This window comes from Alosa alosa, chromosome 5 (assembly GCF_017589495.1).
Source record: "Alosa alosa isolate M-15738 ecotype Scorff River chromosome 5, AALO_Geno_1.1, whole genome shotgun sequence".
Taxonomy (NCBI): domain Eukaryota; kingdom Metazoa; phylum Chordata; class Actinopteri; order Clupeiformes; family Clupeidae; genus Alosa; species Alosa alosa.
Genome location: NC_063193.1, coordinates 15,380,344 through 15,398,583, shown reverse-complemented (window position 1 = coordinate 15,398,583; position 18,240 = coordinate 15,380,344). Strand labels below are relative to the sequence as shown.

General features: G+C 49.3%; 1 protein-coding gene across 13 annotated transcripts in view; it reads left to right on the top strand.

The window, feature by feature from the left end:
• Positions 1-18,240, top strand: part of arvcfb (ARVCF delta catenin family member b) — a 176,406-nt gene that overhangs the window by 116,177 nt on the left and 41,989 nt on the right. For all 13 annotated transcript variants that reach the window (XM_048242923.1, XM_048242920.1, XM_048242919.1 and 10 more), the window contains 2 exons: positions 3,416-4,107; positions 12,238-12,806. In XM_048242923.1, the coding sequence (XP_048098880.1) occupies positions 3,416-4,107; positions 12,238-12,806 (1,261 nt within the window). The remainder of the gene's footprint in view (positions 1-3,415; positions 4,108-12,237; positions 12,807-18,240) is intronic.

Here is an 18,240-nt window from a genome sequence, read left to right as displayed (position 1 = left end):
CTCGCCATCCCAGCTTGGTGTGTGTGTGTGTTTAGCGTCTCTTCCCTTTGGCATTTTCTGACTTTTTTTTTTTTACCTGGAACAGTGTTTACTGAAACGATGAACCGATTTTTTTTTTTCTTTTCTTTTTTTTTTTTTTAATGAGGTCAAGTTTTGAAAAATCTTAGTTCTGTTCTTGAGGCTGCTTTGCCTCGACAAATCATTTCTACAGAGCCAAGAGGTAGGGGGGAGAAAGCTGTTGGCCCAATTACATGCAAAACAGCCTTTGAATAAAAACTAGGGTGAGCGATTTGAGAGCTGATGTGCGGTGGAACACACTATGTGCTAGCACACGCGCAACTCGTAAGAATGTATCCGCAAGATAAGGGGGGCAGCCAACGAGTATATCTAACTGTGTGTCACTGTGTGCTGTGTGTCTTCAGTGTGCTTGTTCCCATTTTTTCTGCTGTTCCTCTTCCTCCTCCTCCTCCTCCTCCTCCAACTACTGGCGCACTTCTTCTTGTACCACAGGTGACCAAGGTCGTCAAAACGATCACGCGCCGCACCTACCTGCCCGTGGGCCTGGCCGAGAGCCTCGGCGACTCCAAACTGACCACCCCATTCCCACGCCCTCCCCTACACCCACACCCACTCCGTCCGAGGCAGAGCCAGTAAAGAGACGCTCGCTCGCTGCTTTGCTTTGACCTTGAACCCTCTCCTCCCTCCTCTTCCTCCTCTTCCTCCTCTCCCTCCTTCCCTCCCCCTGCTAACAGTAACCCTAACTCACAGCTGGTGTGGTGCCCTGGGCTATTAAAACGAATACCACAGTGATCGTGAAAAACCATTTACTGCACTGTAAAGTCTTGAGTGTGACGCCTGCCCTTGAAAACCCTCCTCCATAACAGTCTAACATGCAAGCGCCTGTGCCTCTTTCTTAAAGAATGTGCCCACACTCCACACACACACACGCGCGCGCGCCACCGCTGTCAAACGAGTCCACGAGCTCTGCGACCCGCTCTCGGCAGAAGCCTTGATGTGTGCGTTGAGAGGCTCCTCTTGTGAGTTTTTTTTGTAGATGTTCCTGTAGACTCGCTGGTGAGTCCCCCAGAGTCCCTGTGCTACACAGGAAAATGTTGAAAGGCCTAGCAGGAGTGCCACCACCACCACAGCAACCGCCATTTCCCTCGTGCGCGCAGAGCGATCGCTCCTCGGCAGCCGATCAAAGTGTGTTTGAGAGCCGGCGGATACCGTTGCATGTGTGCGGTGTCGACGCAGTCAAGCAGTAGGCGGGCGGCTCAGGCACACAGAGAGGGAGTGGTCCGGTCTGAAGCGTGCCAGTCGTGATGTGGTGCCGTGGCAGGCCTCTTTTTCCACCCCAAACCTCCTGTGCGAGAGAGAGAGAGAGAGAGAGAGAGAGAGAGAGAGAGATGGCACTGTTAACAGACTGTCTATTATATTATACAGTGGAGCTATGGGGTCTGTTTCTCCTCAAATCATGTTCAAAAATCTAATATAATTTTCAGCATAGTTTTTCTTTCATAATCCATACAAACTAGTTCACTAGAGCCATATACTTTACTCTTGTGAAACTCTTCCTCTAGCTTTGACACCTGGTATGAAAACCTTTATTTGGTGCTCTTGATCCAATCTGTGTCTGAGCCTTCCTGAGCCCAAATGAATGTCAGTGCCACGCCCTAATAAGGCAGCATGGTAGCGCTGGCCTGTTATTAAAGGGTTGGTAGTCGTTCACACCATAGTGCTCTCATCAAAGCTAGACATCAGACAAGCCCCTCATTTTCAACATGAAAGGGAATTTATATATAAACGAGTAGTCACGCAAAGGGGAACCGTTAGACCGTAACAAGTGCAGTGTTTTATAAAACCTTTGACAGCAGTTAAGCATTTTCAGTGCAGGGAAATAAAACAGAAATTTGTCACAGAAGAAATGGGCCTTGACTTGACATGAACCAACATTCTTTACCATAAGTCTAGAACGAACTACCTTCCATGAAAGGCTAGTGGAGAAGCTGTCTGATTTATATACTCTAATGTGCATGCTAACTCACCCCATGATATGTCTCTTAGTTGGAAGTTGAGTGTAGACATGTATTATTTACCTTTAACCCCCAGTAACACGCAGAATGTCTTGTGTTGGTTCAGTAAATGGGTGAGGTATGTTGAGGGTGAATGTAATTGAAGCTAAGCCAGTAGAAAAATTGGAGAGAGAGAGAGAGAGCGAGACAGAGAGAGAGAGCAATAGAGGTGCAAATGGTGCAGCTAGTGATGACTAGCGGTCACACACCTCGACAGGCCAGAGCCGGCTCACCCGGCAGACATGGGGGCCTGCAATCCGATGATGATTAATTGTTATCAACCTCATTAATTTTGCAAGATGAATTTACAACCACAGACGAAATACCCAATTATCGCAGCTGCTGGATATTAAAAAGAAAGAAAGACAGAAAAAGGAAAAAACTTCACCGACTTAGCAGATTGAGCAGTCGAGAAGCTTCCCCTTTTTGACAGCTGGACATTTTTGTTGTCGCTGGATCAGAGGTGGTGGGAATTGATGGAGCAGGAAAGCAATTTAGACCGGAGACCACCCAGACTTCTGGGCCTCAAAGCAAGTGATCAGGGCTGGAGAGGGGTGCACTGACAGCCTATTAGAGAGCGGCTCGGCTGTTCGGAAAAAACATAGGTGCCGGGCTTCTTGCGGTTTCACCGCGGCTCACCGACTGATGCCCCGCTCAGTTATCCTCCCGCCCATAAGCAGCTCTGGTAATTGCTTGTCAGCTAGTCGCTTTAGCAACAAGCACCATCCAAAATTTGTGTGTGTGAGCGTGTTTATGATGTGTTTGTGTCTGATGAGAGCTCCCCAGTGTAATAGGTGTCGAGTTCCATTATCGTTACAGTGCTGAACTGCAGTGGCCAGACACAAAGCAGTAGCCTCTTATGGGAGATAACTTATCACTAAACTAACAGTTATTTCTCCACACTGTTCACAGTTGTGTTTTGCTTTGTTACTTTAAACACAAGGGGACTTTAGGGAGGCATCTCATGTGTCTGCCTTAACATCCAGCCATGCATGGTCCTACATCGACAGTGCCTGCAGTCTTGTGTAAACCAGCAGTGTAAACAAACTGCACACTCTTTACAGTGAGTGCAGTGATGTTGTCTTCATTACCTTCAGCTGCCTCTCGTATAAAAAAGGGCAGTTGAACGTAACGTGTGTGTGTGTGTGTGTGTGTGTGTGTGTGTGTGTGTGTGTGTGTGTGTGTGTTTGTTTGACTTGCAGCTTGGTTTTGCTCAGTTTGTGTGAAGTTTACAGTGCTTGAGTGGAGCATTTCATTATCGCTGCTTCAGTCCAAGCTCTCTGCCTGCTTTTGTTAGCATGTGTAATTGGCATGCGTCTGATGCTCGAGTCTCTCCCTTGCAGGTGACTAAGACGGTGAAAACCGTGACCACGCGGACGGTCCGGCAGGTTCCGCTGGGGCCGGATGGTCTGCCGCTGCCCGAGGGCTCCTCGCCGCTGGGCAGCTACACAGACTCCATTGACCGGCGTTACCTGAAGAATGGCGACCGCTACATCACGCCGCAGGCCAGTTCCACGCTCGGGCGCTCCTACAACAACTCCTCCTACATCAGCGGCGACTCGTACGGCGACACGCCCAACAGCCAGTACGGCGGCAGCGTCGTCGGCACCCTCGGTGGAGGACACCACCACTACGGCCTGCACGACGGCTACGGCGACATTGCTGAAAACTACGGAAGCCTGTCGCGCGGCCTCAACTACCGGCCGCCGGCACGCTATCCGCCCTACATGGCCGGCGGCGGCGGATACCGGCCTGAGAACAGCTACACGCTGCCCCACCGCAAGGACGACTACGGCCACGTGGCCCAGCCGCAGGTGCCCATGGGCAGCAGCACGGTCGACCTGAACCGCTCGCAGCCCGAGCGTTTCCAGCCCGAGCCCTACGGCCTGGAGGACGACCGCCGCAGCCTGGGCCCCGACGACGAGGAGCCCTACGAGCTGGAGCCCGACTACTCCACCGCCAACCGACGCACCCTAGGCGCCGCCGACCGCGGACGCACCATGAGGGAGCCGATCAGAGATGGACCCCGCATCAGGTGAGTGGACACATATTTATTCTATTTTTACCAAGACGAATATGTTCTCAATAATCATACTGCATCGCAGTAGTTGATTTGCTGCACTAAGGAGTGCCTTTAGAAGTGCATAATGACTCAACACTTCATTTCCTCCTTGAGAGCATAGGTACTTGGAAATAAGTCACTTTTATATGATTGGTTTGGTGAAGCACTCTGACTGCTGTTTCTCAGAGCTTGGCTCTTTTCATTAGAAGAACGAAGAGGTGTTATTGTACAGATGCTTATGCATATGAGGCAGACAGGGAAGCATGTTATTATGAGGAGCCTGAAGACTATAATGGGAAACATGCTCCGTGAACCATAGTGTGCACCCTATATGCATCTAGTTACGTGTTGTTTTGTCACGAGAAGGCACGGGAATGGTACTTGATGGTACTGGAAAGTATACTTCTAATGGAAATTGATTTAGCACAATAGCCGTCAGGATACAACTGATGATGGAGAGAGTAAATGAGGAATAAAAGAGATTGAATGAATGGGAGTATGATTGAATCAATGGTAGACTGGGCAAGAGGCAGAATAAATATAAAGTAGTTAAAGCTTCCACCATCTCTCTCTCTCTGTCTGTCTCTGTCTTTCTTTCTCTCTCTCTCTCTCTCTCTCTCTGAGGGGTTTTTGCTAAAGGTCACCTTCAGCTGGTTAACAGTGTAACGCCCAGCACCATCTGGCAGCTAACCTGCCTCTTAGCATCACCCCTGAGTGCCCAGAGCAAAAGTCTGTGCATGCTAGCATCATCCACGGCCATTCCCACTTGCTGCTGTTGTTCCACTCCGGCCCTAAAACTTGCCCTGTGCCTTTCAGCACGGGCCTTTTCAAAAGAGCTTCTGCAGCAAATTGACATTTGGCTGTTCAGTGGAGAGATAGAGGGAGGTGTTTTTTTTTTAGTCCATGAAGAGCTTTTCTTTTTGACTAGTGATCTGTGACAGATGGAGTTCTTGAATTTTTTTTTTAGCAACAACCCCCCGCCCCCCCACACCCCGTGCTGAGGCAGGAAACTGTCTCAAAGCCAACTGTAAAGGATGGAGATAAAGAGCACAGGAGAGAGAGAGAAAGAGAAGGATGGAGAGGGGGGATAGGAGAGAGATGAAGACTACAGGAGAGAGAAGGAAGGTCAGATTCAAAGCTGGGTGTTGGTTGGTGGCTGTGAGCGAGTGATGCCCTTGGGGAGTCTTTCTGTGCTTGTCTGTCATGTTAAATGTACAGTAGTGGATGCATACAGTGGTTTACTATTTAACCCTTATACAGCCCTACATGAGAACCTTTTGAGTGCATTGTGTGTGTGTGTGTGTGTGTGTGTGTGTGTGTGTGTGTGTGTGTGTGAGAGAGAGCGAGTGTGTGTGTGTGTGTGTAGGGATGAGAGAGGAAAACAGAGAGCAGACAGATGAGTCTCCCTTCCCTTCCATTACTGCTTCCATCTGTAGTGTCAGACACACACACACACACACACACACACACACACACACACACACACACACACACACACACACACACACGCACGTTCATTCACTCACTCTCGCACGCGTCCTCTGCCAGAGAATGTGACTCACGGAGCTGTCAGTTCTGAAGGGGAGAGCAATCTAACCGTGTCTGTCACAGTTGTTACATGTTTGAAAACACACACAGGGACGACGATAACACACGTAAGCACAAACACACACAGGGACGACGATAACACACGTAAGCACAAACACACACAGGGACGACGATAACACACGTAAGCACAAACACACACAGGGACGACGATAACACACGTAAGCACAAACACACACAGGGACGACGATAACACACGTAAGCACAAACACACACAGGGACGACGATAACACACGTAAGCACAAACACACGTAAGAGGCACATAGTGTGTGCTGAGACACTGACGGATCGCTCAGTAATGAAGCCTCATGATAGAATGGCACACTCATTGTTCTGAGAAAGAGAAGTTCTGCTGCTTTCTCTCTATCTGAAGCCTTTACTCTCGTCATGCCACTATCTTTCTCCCTCTCTCTCTCTATCTCTTCCTCCCTTTCTCCCTCTCTATTTCTCTCCCAACTACATGATATTTGGAGTTTGAGTGGCATCTCTTTTAGCAGATGACATCCTGCCACTCACTTCCCCTGCACACACACACACACACACACACACACACACCCTCCAAATCCATCAGCCCCCCCTCTCTAATAACAGTCTTACTGAAATCACTGTAATGAATGCAAAAAAATGGAAGTGTTTTAATTACAGCTTATCGTGCCAGACAGTTTGGAAACCTTCAATTAGGCAGAAAATGGTAAATGAAGATGTGGGTGCTGTGTGTGAGGCCTCCTGCACACACCACCACCATCGCTGTAGGGCACCTCTCTGGCTTCGTGCTTTGTGGAGGGAGCCAGGTGAACAGTGTGTGTCGCGACACCTCATCTCTCCTCCTCCCTCCTGTTCCCTGTGTGTGTATCTGTCTCTGCGTGTCTGTGTGTGACTGTGGGTGTGTGTCTGTCTGTGTCTCTCTCTCTGTGTGTGTGTGTGTGTGTGTGTGTGTGTGTGTGTGTGTCTGTCTCTTTCTGTGTGTGAGTGGGTCTCTGCTTCTCCACCTCTGCTGCTTGATCTCTATTTGTCATGCTGGTTCCTGTTTCCCTCCGTCTCTCTCTCTCTCTGCGGCTGACTCTCTGGATTCTGTTCTTTCTGTCCATGCCAGTCTTCCTCCATTGTTCAATTCCTCCCTCACTTCGTCCATCTCTCTCTCACCTACCCCGTTCTCCATCTTTTCTCTCTGCATGTGTGGGGCAGTTGTCAGGGTGATTAATAGCCAATTTTGAGCTCTTAACTGTGTGTGTGTGTGTGGTTCTCTGTGTGAGTGAGTGTGTGTTTGATTTGTGTGTGTGTATACGTGTGTTTGTGTGTACATGCCTGCATGTGTGTGTTTGGTGGGCATCTGCAGTCTGTCTCTCTGTGACCACAAGATCTGACCACCTTCTCCATCAACACACACACATGCACATTATTTGCATACACACACGCTTTTTCACCGATCTATTCCACCTGCTATGTCATCTGGCAGCAGAAGCAGAGGGGTCACAATGGAGATCGCTTCCCAGGAGACGACCCGTGGACCCCCCCATTCCATGTGCACTCTGTCCCCCTCCCCTAATGGAGATGGTACATGACACCTCACACCAGGGCCCCAGTCCCACTGCATCAAAGCGGACAGCATAACAGGCCTACTCAATAACCCATTACCCCGGGATAACCGATCGCCCACTGATAGTCTCCCACGGCCCCCCATCACTGTCGCTCCACCCTTCCTTGCTCCACCTTCCACCCTCACCTTACCGACAGCGTGACGGGGAATCTCAACAGAGGTCACACTCTAATTGTATTAATATGAAAGGGGATGAGCAAATAAACAAATGCGATTGCATGGGACTGGCGGTGCTTTGGAAACGGGGAGCTTTCATTAGGAGAAGAAAGGGAGGGCTGCACAGCAAACCTGCTCTTTTTTTCCATCCCTGTCTCTCTCTAACCCAAAACAACAAAAACCTGCGAGCCGACCAATTAATTACACTTCTTTAGAAGACAAAGAAAGCGGAATATTTTAGCTCAAAGCTCAGCCTCACTCGAGCAGCTTTTGTTGCAGGAGCTTGAATCGTTTCTCAAAGCACCTAATCCTTTTATCATTGTTCTAAAGGGAAAGTCAAGAAGGACACACAGGAGGGATCAGCACCCCCCCCTCTAAAAAAAAAAAAAATACATTTTTTAGTTGCACAAATGTTTACTATATATATTATGCATGCATGGTGCAGTGTTCATAGCCTCCTTTCTCCTTTTTGCAGTCTATGTCTCACTAGTACATAAACTCTATCCCTCACACACACACACACACACATACATACATATACACACATACAGACCCTCCCACTCATACACATATAAAGGGCATGGAGGCCTTTGTGTTTGGCTCCATCGTGGGGTGAGTGGCAGGCCCCTGTAATCATGGTGGGAGCATGGTGTCTGGCCGGAGCGCGAGTGCGGCTGCTTTTAATGTTGCGTGAATAACAGGCCTTCGCCCACACAATGGCGCCAATTTAAATGCAAATCCTGACATTCCCATCAGGCCGCCCGAAAGCATCACCTAGAATCAGTTGTGTCTAAATCATTTCAATTTATGAATTCACTGTGTGTGTGTGTGTGTGTGTGTGTTTGTGTTTGTGTTTGTGTGCGGGTTTGAGTGTAGAATAGAGAATGGGGTGTGTGTTTGTGTGTGTAAAAGAGAATGTGTGTTTGTGTGTATATTAATGTTGATTTGTGTGTGTGTGTGTGTGTTGTAGAGAGAGATTTATGATGCCTGTGAAGGGGGTTGGGCTAATGGGGTATCATTGTGAGGATATCCCATCTCTCTGCTCCGCCCTTGTCATGGCCAACTTAAATTGGTGTCTGAAAGCGCTGTCACCACTCTTAATGTCCACCTCTGATGAGCTCCTCTAGTTCCAAACCAGTCTGTCGCACACACACACACACACACACACACACACACACACACACACACACACACACACACACACACACACACAGATATGCTTCTTTTGCAAACACATTCATCATGTGCAGCTCAGGAACATTATGTGGTTCACATTAGTGTGTATATATACACACACACACACACACACACACACACACACACACACACACACACACAGGCTTACAGCACTGAGTGACTTAATTACTGGTTTAATCAGTAGATGGCTTTGGGTGCAGTTTTATTACTGCCTGTAAAACAGAGCTGCCGGTCTCCCAGACAGACCACCCCACTAAATGTGCCCCAGTCCCACCTTACACACACACACACACACACACACACACACACACACACACACACACACATACACACACACAGAGGAACATACTCATTACACACACATTATCCACATGCGCTCACACACTGGCAGCCAGAGCAGACCAACAGCGCGAAGCCGTGAAGCTGAACACCCACTGAGGGTCACTGAGGATACTGGAGATCCTGTTGCCACTCCAAACAAACCCGCTGCTCGCCTCTGAGCGGCGCTTTTGTTGTCAGGCCGTCAGTCAGGTGAGTCCACTCCAGTCCACCTCGGCCCCCCGTCCGGCCGCAGCATAGCCAAACCACAGCAGAGCAGGAACCTGAGTGGCCGCCCCAACACACCCCAACCCAACCTTGGTCCAGCCTAGCCCAGCCCAGTCCGGCTTGGCCGGCTCCACTCCTCTCCCGTCATGGCTTTGATGTTGGTGTTGGTGGTGGCCTTCACCTGTTGTTGCAGCTGTGACTGTGAGCCCTAGCTTGCGGCTGTTGCTTGTTGTGTGTGTGTGTGTGTGTGTGTGTGTGTGTTTCCCTCCACCCCCCTCACACACACACTGTGCTCCGTTTCCTGGTGCTGTGTATCAGATGTCTGGTGTTTCGTGCTGCACCCTTCTCCTCAGTCGTTCAGTCGTATCAGTCCATCTCCCACATCACATGCGCCAGCTGGGCTCTTTTCTGAGGTGAACACCCCACTGCACCTCTACCCCTGTCACTGTAGCTCTCTCACTGAGGGTTGGGCAGCTTGGAGTGTGTGTGTGTGTGTGTACATGCCACCCCACCCCCTCCCACCTCCCCACTTCTAGTCCCCACCCTCATAGGCAGTAATTAACATAAAAACCTTGTTAGCCGCACACAGTTAACTAAACCACACAAACACACTCCTGCAACCCATTTCAGCGCGGCACACATCAAAAGGCGCTCAAGTTATATAATACCAGATAAACAAGCAGAGAGAGAGAAAGAAAGAGACCCAGAAAGAGAGAGAGAGAGAGAGAGATGGAGAGAGAGCGATGGAGAAGGGGGTATGAGTGGAAGAGTGGAGGATGAAGTGCGGGTTCAGATATGGAGTGCCACTTTAATTTCATTCCCCTGTCTCCCACTTCCCCTCACTGTCCGCTCTTATTACCGGCTGGATGGCAACCCGAGACGCCGGCTGGAGTGGAACAGCGAGTTAATAGAGTTTGCATTAGTGGCCCGGCGCGACTATTCTCTGAAGGAGCAGTAATAATGAGAGGGAGAAGCATGGCATGACCGGGGGTGATGGGTGGTGGTGGTGGTGGGGGGGGTTAAAAGCCCTGGTGGCACACTCCATCTCACGTTGCTTCTCTTAAAAGTGCAGGCCGAGGTGAAGAGAGAGAGAGTGTTTTTTTGTAGATGCAACACTGATACCTGAGTACCTAATGGTAATGATCCACAAGTGACTTGTAAATAGGCTCCCGCCTGCAAGAGTAGATGATCCTGATAATATCCCTGTGTGTGTGTGTGTGTGTGTGTGTGTGCTCATATGCGTTGTGCATGCTGCTCATCCTGTATTTCTTATGTCTTTTTTTATATGTATATGTTTGGGTAATGTTCAGCATACATTTCACTGCTGATAGTGGTAATGTAAGTATAATCATGTTGGAGTTCAGGGCAGTGGTCAGTTTGTGTAGGATGTTGATGTCTGAGAGGAAGCTGAAGGTCCATGTGGCACAAACCTTTGCAGAATCCTTCAGACCTGAGGGTTAGAGGTCAGGGGTCAGCAATTGAGGGTCTTGTGGACGGTCATGTCTGAACTCACTCACTACCGTATATTTTATACCTCGTTCTCCTCTCAAGGTATTCAACAAGACATCCTCTAAACTACATGCACGCCACTTTAACTACCGTCCAGTTGCTGCTTACCGTCCAGAGACCTCAGTCATGTTGATATCAGGCCCTTGGCTCTGAATATGGGGATGAGCTCTCTGTTTACTTTCGACACGAAACCCGAGCCTCTCAAAGGTTCTAGAGTTTTGTCTTTTTTTCTCCCCGTTCTTTTATGAAGAAAAAGATTCTTTTGCTCCCCCCTCTCCCCCTCTCTTTCGGTGCTTTGGAGTACAGTCACTGTTGCTCTTGGCTTTGCTCTCCCTCTCTCTCTTTCTCTCTTTTTTTCTCTGAAGGCTGTGCAGACTCTCTCTCTTTTTCTCTCTTTTGCTCTGCATGAGGACAGGGTACTGCTGTAACCTTGCTTTTCTCCATCATTAATAAAAGACAGAAAGAAAGTGTGTGCGTGTGAGTGTGAGTGAGAGAGAGTGTGTCAGAGCATCACTCTTTCCTGACAGAGACAATAAATAAGGAAGCTGTGGCTGTGGTGCTCGCCGACAGGAGCTGTTTTTCTACCCAGCTTGCTGATGGAGAGCATATTAAGAACACAGGGCCTTTTTTCAGCAGTCTACCCCCTCCCTCCCTGTCCCTGTCTCTCTTTCTCTCTTTCTCTCTCTCTCTCTTTCTCTCTCTCTCCCTGTCCCTGCTCTCTCTCTCCTTTAACCTTTCTTTCACCTCTTCTCTCCATTTTCTCCTCCTCCCTCTCGTCAAGGCCCATCTCACCTTTGTCTGACTCCCTCTAACTTATTTTCCCTGTTCCGAGAGCCAGTCCCCTCCGGCAGTCCGTCGCCGCTGCAACGCCGTTTCCCACAACCTTCTCACGGCCTCAGCAATAGCCACACTGTCCACAAATGTGTTTTAGGATTCTCGCCCATTCCCCCTGTCTGCTGGTCTGTTTTATTTTCTCTCTCTCTCTCTCCCTCTCTCTCTCTCTCTCTCTCTCTCTCTCTCTCTCTCTTTCTCTCTATTTCTCTTTCTCCCTCTCCCTTCCCCTCTCCCTCTCACTCTCGCTCTCTTTCTCTCTCTCTCTCCCTCTCACTCTCGCTCTCTTTCTCCCTCTCTCCCTCCTCTCTCTCTGTCCTCTCTCTCCTCCTCTCTCTCTCTCTCTCTCTCTCTCTCTCTCTCTCTCTCTCTCTCTCTCTCTCTCTCTCTGTCTCCTCCTCTGCTTCTCCCAATGATCCATTTTTGTTTAGGTGTTTTAACAGGTGTGTCACTATGGATATAGTGGATGTATGCATGAATGGATAGGTTGATGTCTGTTTGCATATATAGTATGGATTGGCTTATACCCATCTGCATGTATTTGAATAGATATTAGGCACACAAACAAACTACAGACAAGTCGCTTAATCAGAATCAGTCCATTTCCATTCTAAATTGTATTTGTTTCTGTTTTCTCTCTCTCCTGTGGTTCCGTCCTTCAGAGGGGCATATGATGACCCGATCGAGGCGGAGCTGATTGACGAGCGCCACCCTTACATCCAAGGCATGTACCCGGCGCCGCTGGCACAGCCCGAGCGTGGCAGCATGGCCAGCCTGGACCGCATGGCCACCGTGGACCGCATGGCCACCTTGGACCGCATGGGCACCATGGACCGCATGGGCACCATGGGCGGCCGCCGCTCGCCCTCGGTGGACAGCATCCGCAAGGACCCGCGCTGGCGCGACCCGGACCTGCCCGAGGTCATCGCCATGCTGGAGCACCCCATCGACCCGGTCAAGTCCAACGCGGCCGCCTACCTGCAGCACCTGTGCTACGAGAACGACAAGATCAAGAAGGACGTGCGGCAGCTGAAGGGCATCCCCGTGCTGGCGGGCCTGCTCGACCACCCCAAGCCCGAGGTGCACCGCAAGGCCTGCGGCGCGCTGCGCAACATCTCCTACGGCAAGGACAACGACAACAAGGTGGCCATCAAGAACTGCGACGGCATCCCCGCACTCATCCGTCTGCTGCGCAAGACCAACGACATGGAGGTCCGCGAGCTCATCACGGGTAAGTGGACGCCTCAGGTCCCATCTGTCCCCAACTCCCTGTTTCACCCGGAGGGAGCCTTTTAACCACAACTCGTCTGAATAAATGGTCAAAGCAATTTAGCAAGCAACGTCGACTCTTATGTTGTGCCTAAAGACAAAAACACATTGTGTATGTCAGCTTGTGTGTTTGTGTTATCTCTGAGACTACTACCAGTAGAACAAACACGGAATACGGAATGGCCAACGGCTTCCAAACCTGTTGTCGAAGCCTACACTACATAGATATATGTCAGAGCCTTGGAAACTGGCCTATTTTTGTTTTGTGTGTGCGTACTTCGGTACACACAGTGGGGGGTATGTGGGTGGGGAAAGGTGGGGGGTTAGTTGCACTCTCCCACCCCACTAGTTGTTCTCTGAGACGTCGTGCTGTGCTCTTCTTCTGAATACAATATGTTATACAAACTTTCATCTACTTACAGTCTAAAGCTCTTTCCCAAAAATCATCGCCGTGCCAGTCCACTACCACTAATGGACATTCAACAACTTTGTTTTTGTGTCCGCACCACACCACTGCTGTGACAATAGTAGCTAATTTAACATCATAGCCCCCAACCTGGCTCTCAAATGTTCTTCAGTGGTCTCTCAGCGTCTGCGAGCACAGACTCCTTCAGAGAACTGTGTGCGCTGTGAGCACACATATTGCTTCACACACTTCTCTCTCCCTCTGTCCGGTTAGCTAATGAAAGCCTGAGGCGCCGGAGGTGTGGGGGGGGTCACTCTGTGTGAGAGAGAGGGGGTAGAGATTTAGGCTCAAAAAAGCAGGTCAGTGTTACAGTATGCTCTGTTAAACCTTGGATGTGACCTATGAAATGTCACTGAGCACAATTCAGTGTGTGTGTGTGTGTGTGTGTGTGTGTGTGTGTGTGTGTGTGTGTGTGTGTGTGTCTCTGAGTGTGAGTGTATGTCTGGCCAGAACATCAATCTTAGCTCCGTCCGCCTGACCTGACACACATCCGCAGGAATGTCTGGAATGTCAGCCAAGACTTTTTTTTGGTTGTTGTTTTACACCGTTAGTTCCCAAAAAGGAGGTTGGAGAGAGCGATATAGCAACAGCGCTGAAATCTGGAACGACCCATCTCTCAGAGTAGCACTTTTTTGATAAATGGCCAAGCTGTCCAACAGGGAACATGTACAGAGAAGTAGTCTGTTTTGTTGAACAGCTCACTGAGGGTTCAGAGCCAAGATGTTGTTCTGGACAATAATGATGGGGTTTGTCATCTTGTCCTCACTGAGGCTTGTTTGTTTGTATACAAGGATGAGTCATACACGAACTTGCACTGGAGCGACTACTGTGAACAGACATGTCACGACTGAGGGACAGCTGTGCCACAGCAGACACGATTGCCTTTACAGGACCTTGTCGCTTTCAGTCAGGGCTAAGAATATCCCTCACTCCTTCCCTCTGTCTCCCTCTTTCTCTCTCTTCCTCTTTCTCTCTCTTTTTTCTTTCTTTCTTTGTCTCTGAGGAGGAGAAGGAGGAGTGAATTTTTCGGAGCTCTACCCTCTACCTCCTCCACGTCTCTACCCCCCCCCACACACACACACACACACACAGAGAGAGAGAGAGAGAGAGAGAGTAAAAAAGAGCAGTCTTGGCAGGCCATATGCGCTGGGGCTAAGGGCCCCTAAGAAAACAGGCCCTGCTCACAATGTGCCGTCACCTCACAGCTACCCCGGGCCAGCCGTGTTTTTCTACAATTAAAAATAATTGTGGGCTTTCAAAAATAGCCTCCTATTTCAGTCGTCCATGTGGGCTTTTTCAAGCCTTTTTGGCCATCGCCACCCCTGAAACCCACATTTGCCTGTGTGTGTTTATAAGTGTGTGTGGTGGGAGCTCTCCTGGTAGTGCTCAGGAGTCCCTAGCTGTCTGTCTGACATGGTTGGACCCAAATGGTTTTACAGTGGCACAAGCTAAGGTCATTATTCCTGGCCCTGCTGTTGTAACGCAGACATACTGTATGCATTTTGTGGGCCTGTTTCCTCTCCTCCCGTCATCCCTCCTTCTCTTTCTCCGTCTCTCCTCTCCATTTTGTTTTCTTGTGAGAGATGGATTGTTTTAAAAGGCAGTTTTGCCCGAATCTCTACACACCACCCTTGGACATCCCAAAAAAAACAAAGATGATTTGTTCCAGAAATGTCAAGTACAACTTGTGTTTGTTTGTGTGTGTGTGTGTGTGTGTGTGTGTGTGTGTGTGTGTGTGTGTGTGTGTGTGTGTGTGTGTGCGTGCATGCATGCACTGGTCATGTGTGCTAGTTTGCGTGCTAACCCAGTGGAGAGAGATCACGCACCGAGTGCATCTGCACAGGGCTTTGTTTCCATCATCAAGCTGGTCGCTCTCTCTGTCTCAGCTACAGATGGAAAGGGGCAGAGCTAGGGGGGTAAATCAGCCCTCTGCTGCCTCCAGCTCACTACCCCACCCCACCCCACCCCACCCCTATCCCCATCTCTTCAGCCTGTCCTGGCTGTGTGTGGGTGCGTGTGTCCCTCAGCTTTTATAGTACTCAGGTTGGCGCTGAAGAGGGAATGGACATATCCCGTCTGAGCTGATCAATCTGTGCATCACACAAACACACACACACACACACACACACACACACACACACACACACACACACACACACACACACACACACACACAGGTGTGGGAAGGAGGTCCACAGGGTGTGCAATACATTCTGCCACACCATCCTCTGTGTGTTATTATTGCAGTTGTGTGTAGTGTATGGCTCTCACCTGCCCATAGGGCCTCTTCCACCTTGTGCAGCCATTAGCCTGTGAAACACAGGAGGAATTACTGTCATACACTAGCCCCTGATGAGTCACCACCGCAGTGTGTGTGTGTGTTGTGTTTGTGTGTGTGTGTGTGTGTGTGTGTGTGTGTGTGCGCGTGTGTGTGTGTGTGCATGTTTTATGTGCATGGTGTATATGAATTTTCATAGAGGAAGATAAAGTCTCTGTGTGTATGTGTATGTCCGTCCGTTTGTGCAGTGTGTATTTATGTGTGTGTGTGTGTGTGTGTGTGTGTGTGTGTGTGTGTGTATGTCCTCACCCTGTGATGAATGGTTGGGGGGTCGGCGGATGGCTTAGGTCGTTACGGCCTCCTCTAAGTGAATGGCCTATTCCACCAGCATGTGTGCTGCGCCCAGGAAATTGAATTAGCCAGGAGGCTCCAATGACAACCCGGAAGGGAGCCGGGTAAACTCAATAAGGGCTCACCTCACAGCTCTCCCCTGCCGTCCCGAGTGCAATCTGCCCCAGTCACGCACGCACACACACACACACACACACACACACACACACACACACACACACACACTCAGTACTTTGTATTTGATTTGTGGTCCATTCAGGGAGGTGTGTGTGTGTGTGTGTGAGATGGTGTAATTGTGTGTGTGTGTGAGAGTGTGTATTTTGCATCTGTGTGTGTGTGTGTGTGTGTGTGTGTGAAGATCGAGCGACCGACTGAGAGAGGTTGACACTGATCAGACCTTCGTATAATGCTAACCAGCCGCCTTCCCTCAAGCTAAAATCTTGAGCGATGCGCCTTTTCCCTTTTAACACACGACGCACACGAGTGGCGGCTTCCTGGTTAAAAAACACATTAGCAACCAGTCCAGCGATCCCTCATGAACTATGTTACGCTGGATCAGGCCCCAATCCACGTTGATGGATCCCAGCTGCGTGTGCTTAATATGAAGATGGTTTCCCTCAACAGACATAATGAATAAGCCAAGGAGTATTACACAAGCATTGGCAGGAGATCAGCATGCAAACCCAGTCTTTTACAAACCATTTATTTCACACCAGGAGAGCGTATTGTCCTTTTCATGAGTCCCCTATCCCTCCTTCTCATTTTTAAATCACACTTTTCCAGAATTATAATTTGGCACCTTATTTGCAATCGGGTAGCATGATAAAGCAGCCAAGGCACTTTCTCGCTTTAAATAACGAGCCCATCGCTTAGAGGGCAAATCTTTGGGGACTCATGATGAAGTGTTGTAAGTAATCAGCGCCAACAGTGTACATAATGCCCGCTCGAGATTGATAAGTTTTTAAAGGGCGTGTATTTATGCTCACTGAATAGATGAATCTGCCTGAGCGACCTTTTTGCTTGATTTTTTTTTTAGTTAGTTTTTCCATTTATTTATGTTTTTATCAATAGTGTTCTTTTTCCTCCCACTTTAATTGATACAGGGCCAATATGAGTGGGCAATTTCTCGTTTTTTTTTTAGCTTGTTGTTAAAACCAATGGGGTGGCTCTAATCGCACAATGCGGAGGCAATCAACCTGTTAAGGCCCGGAGCATTTTGGGGGTTTGGGAGGGGAGGGGAGGGGGTGAGTTCTTCTCCGTATGCTGCAGAAACATCCACAGCAATAACACACGCTCCAGCGACAACATTAAGCCGATGACGCCTTAATGAGCCGTTTATGTTGAAATGTACCCATGGCTGTAGCAACTGTGAGCTAGCCACGCTCTAAATACACAGTACTGTATGTGATGCACTTTCTTCACCCTCGTCCTGGTGGCCTGGTTTTAAACATGGAGGTAACCGAGTAGCCAACAGGTAGGTAGGCAGCTAGTGATATGGTCAAAGTCCTTTAGAAAGCCTCTGATGTGGTAGGCGGCAGAGTGATGGGGATGTGTGTTTATGTACACCTCCTCCATCCTCCCAGCCACCACCCTGCAGCAGTGGTTGACAGGGTGGATGTCTGCTGGGTGACTGGTGAGCAGATATGTGTTGCTGCCCGAAAGACCAGGGGGGAGTCAGGAGTATATTATCCAGCCTAGTTGATATAGCTATCAGCATGAAGCATTTTATGTGTGTGTCTGTGCATGTTTTTGTGTAAGTGTGTGTGTGTGTGACAGAGAGAGAGAGAGAGAGAGAGTGTGTGTATGTTTGTTAAAGTGTGTGTTTGTGTGTGTGTGTATGTCCTCACCCTGTGATGAATGGTTGGAGAGCATAGTGTACGGGCATATCTTTGAGCATGTTTGTGTTTAAGACTATTCCAAATGCCAAAGCTCACGGCTGTTATTGTTCAGTCTGACCATAAAAATCATTCGGCGTGCCAGACGGACCACATTTCTCTGTGACCCAGGAAGAAGCGGTTTTATCTCCATACCCCACCTCCCCTCATCAGAACCTCTCCTGGGCTTGCAACAGGGCTACGCGGGGTAGGGGGTGGATGTGGTTGAGAGCATGTTTGGGGTGCTACCTCATCTCTGGCTTTAATGTGGTTTTGTAATATTTCTTGTTTTTCCAACAACCCCGATGTGGTCCTTTGCTCCTGCTCATCCATTTGTTCCGCGGGATACTTCCTGAGTCGCTCTTTATTGTGGGCCGTTGCCAGGCGCTTTCATGCCTCCCCGGCGCCCGTATCTCGGGGTACTCCC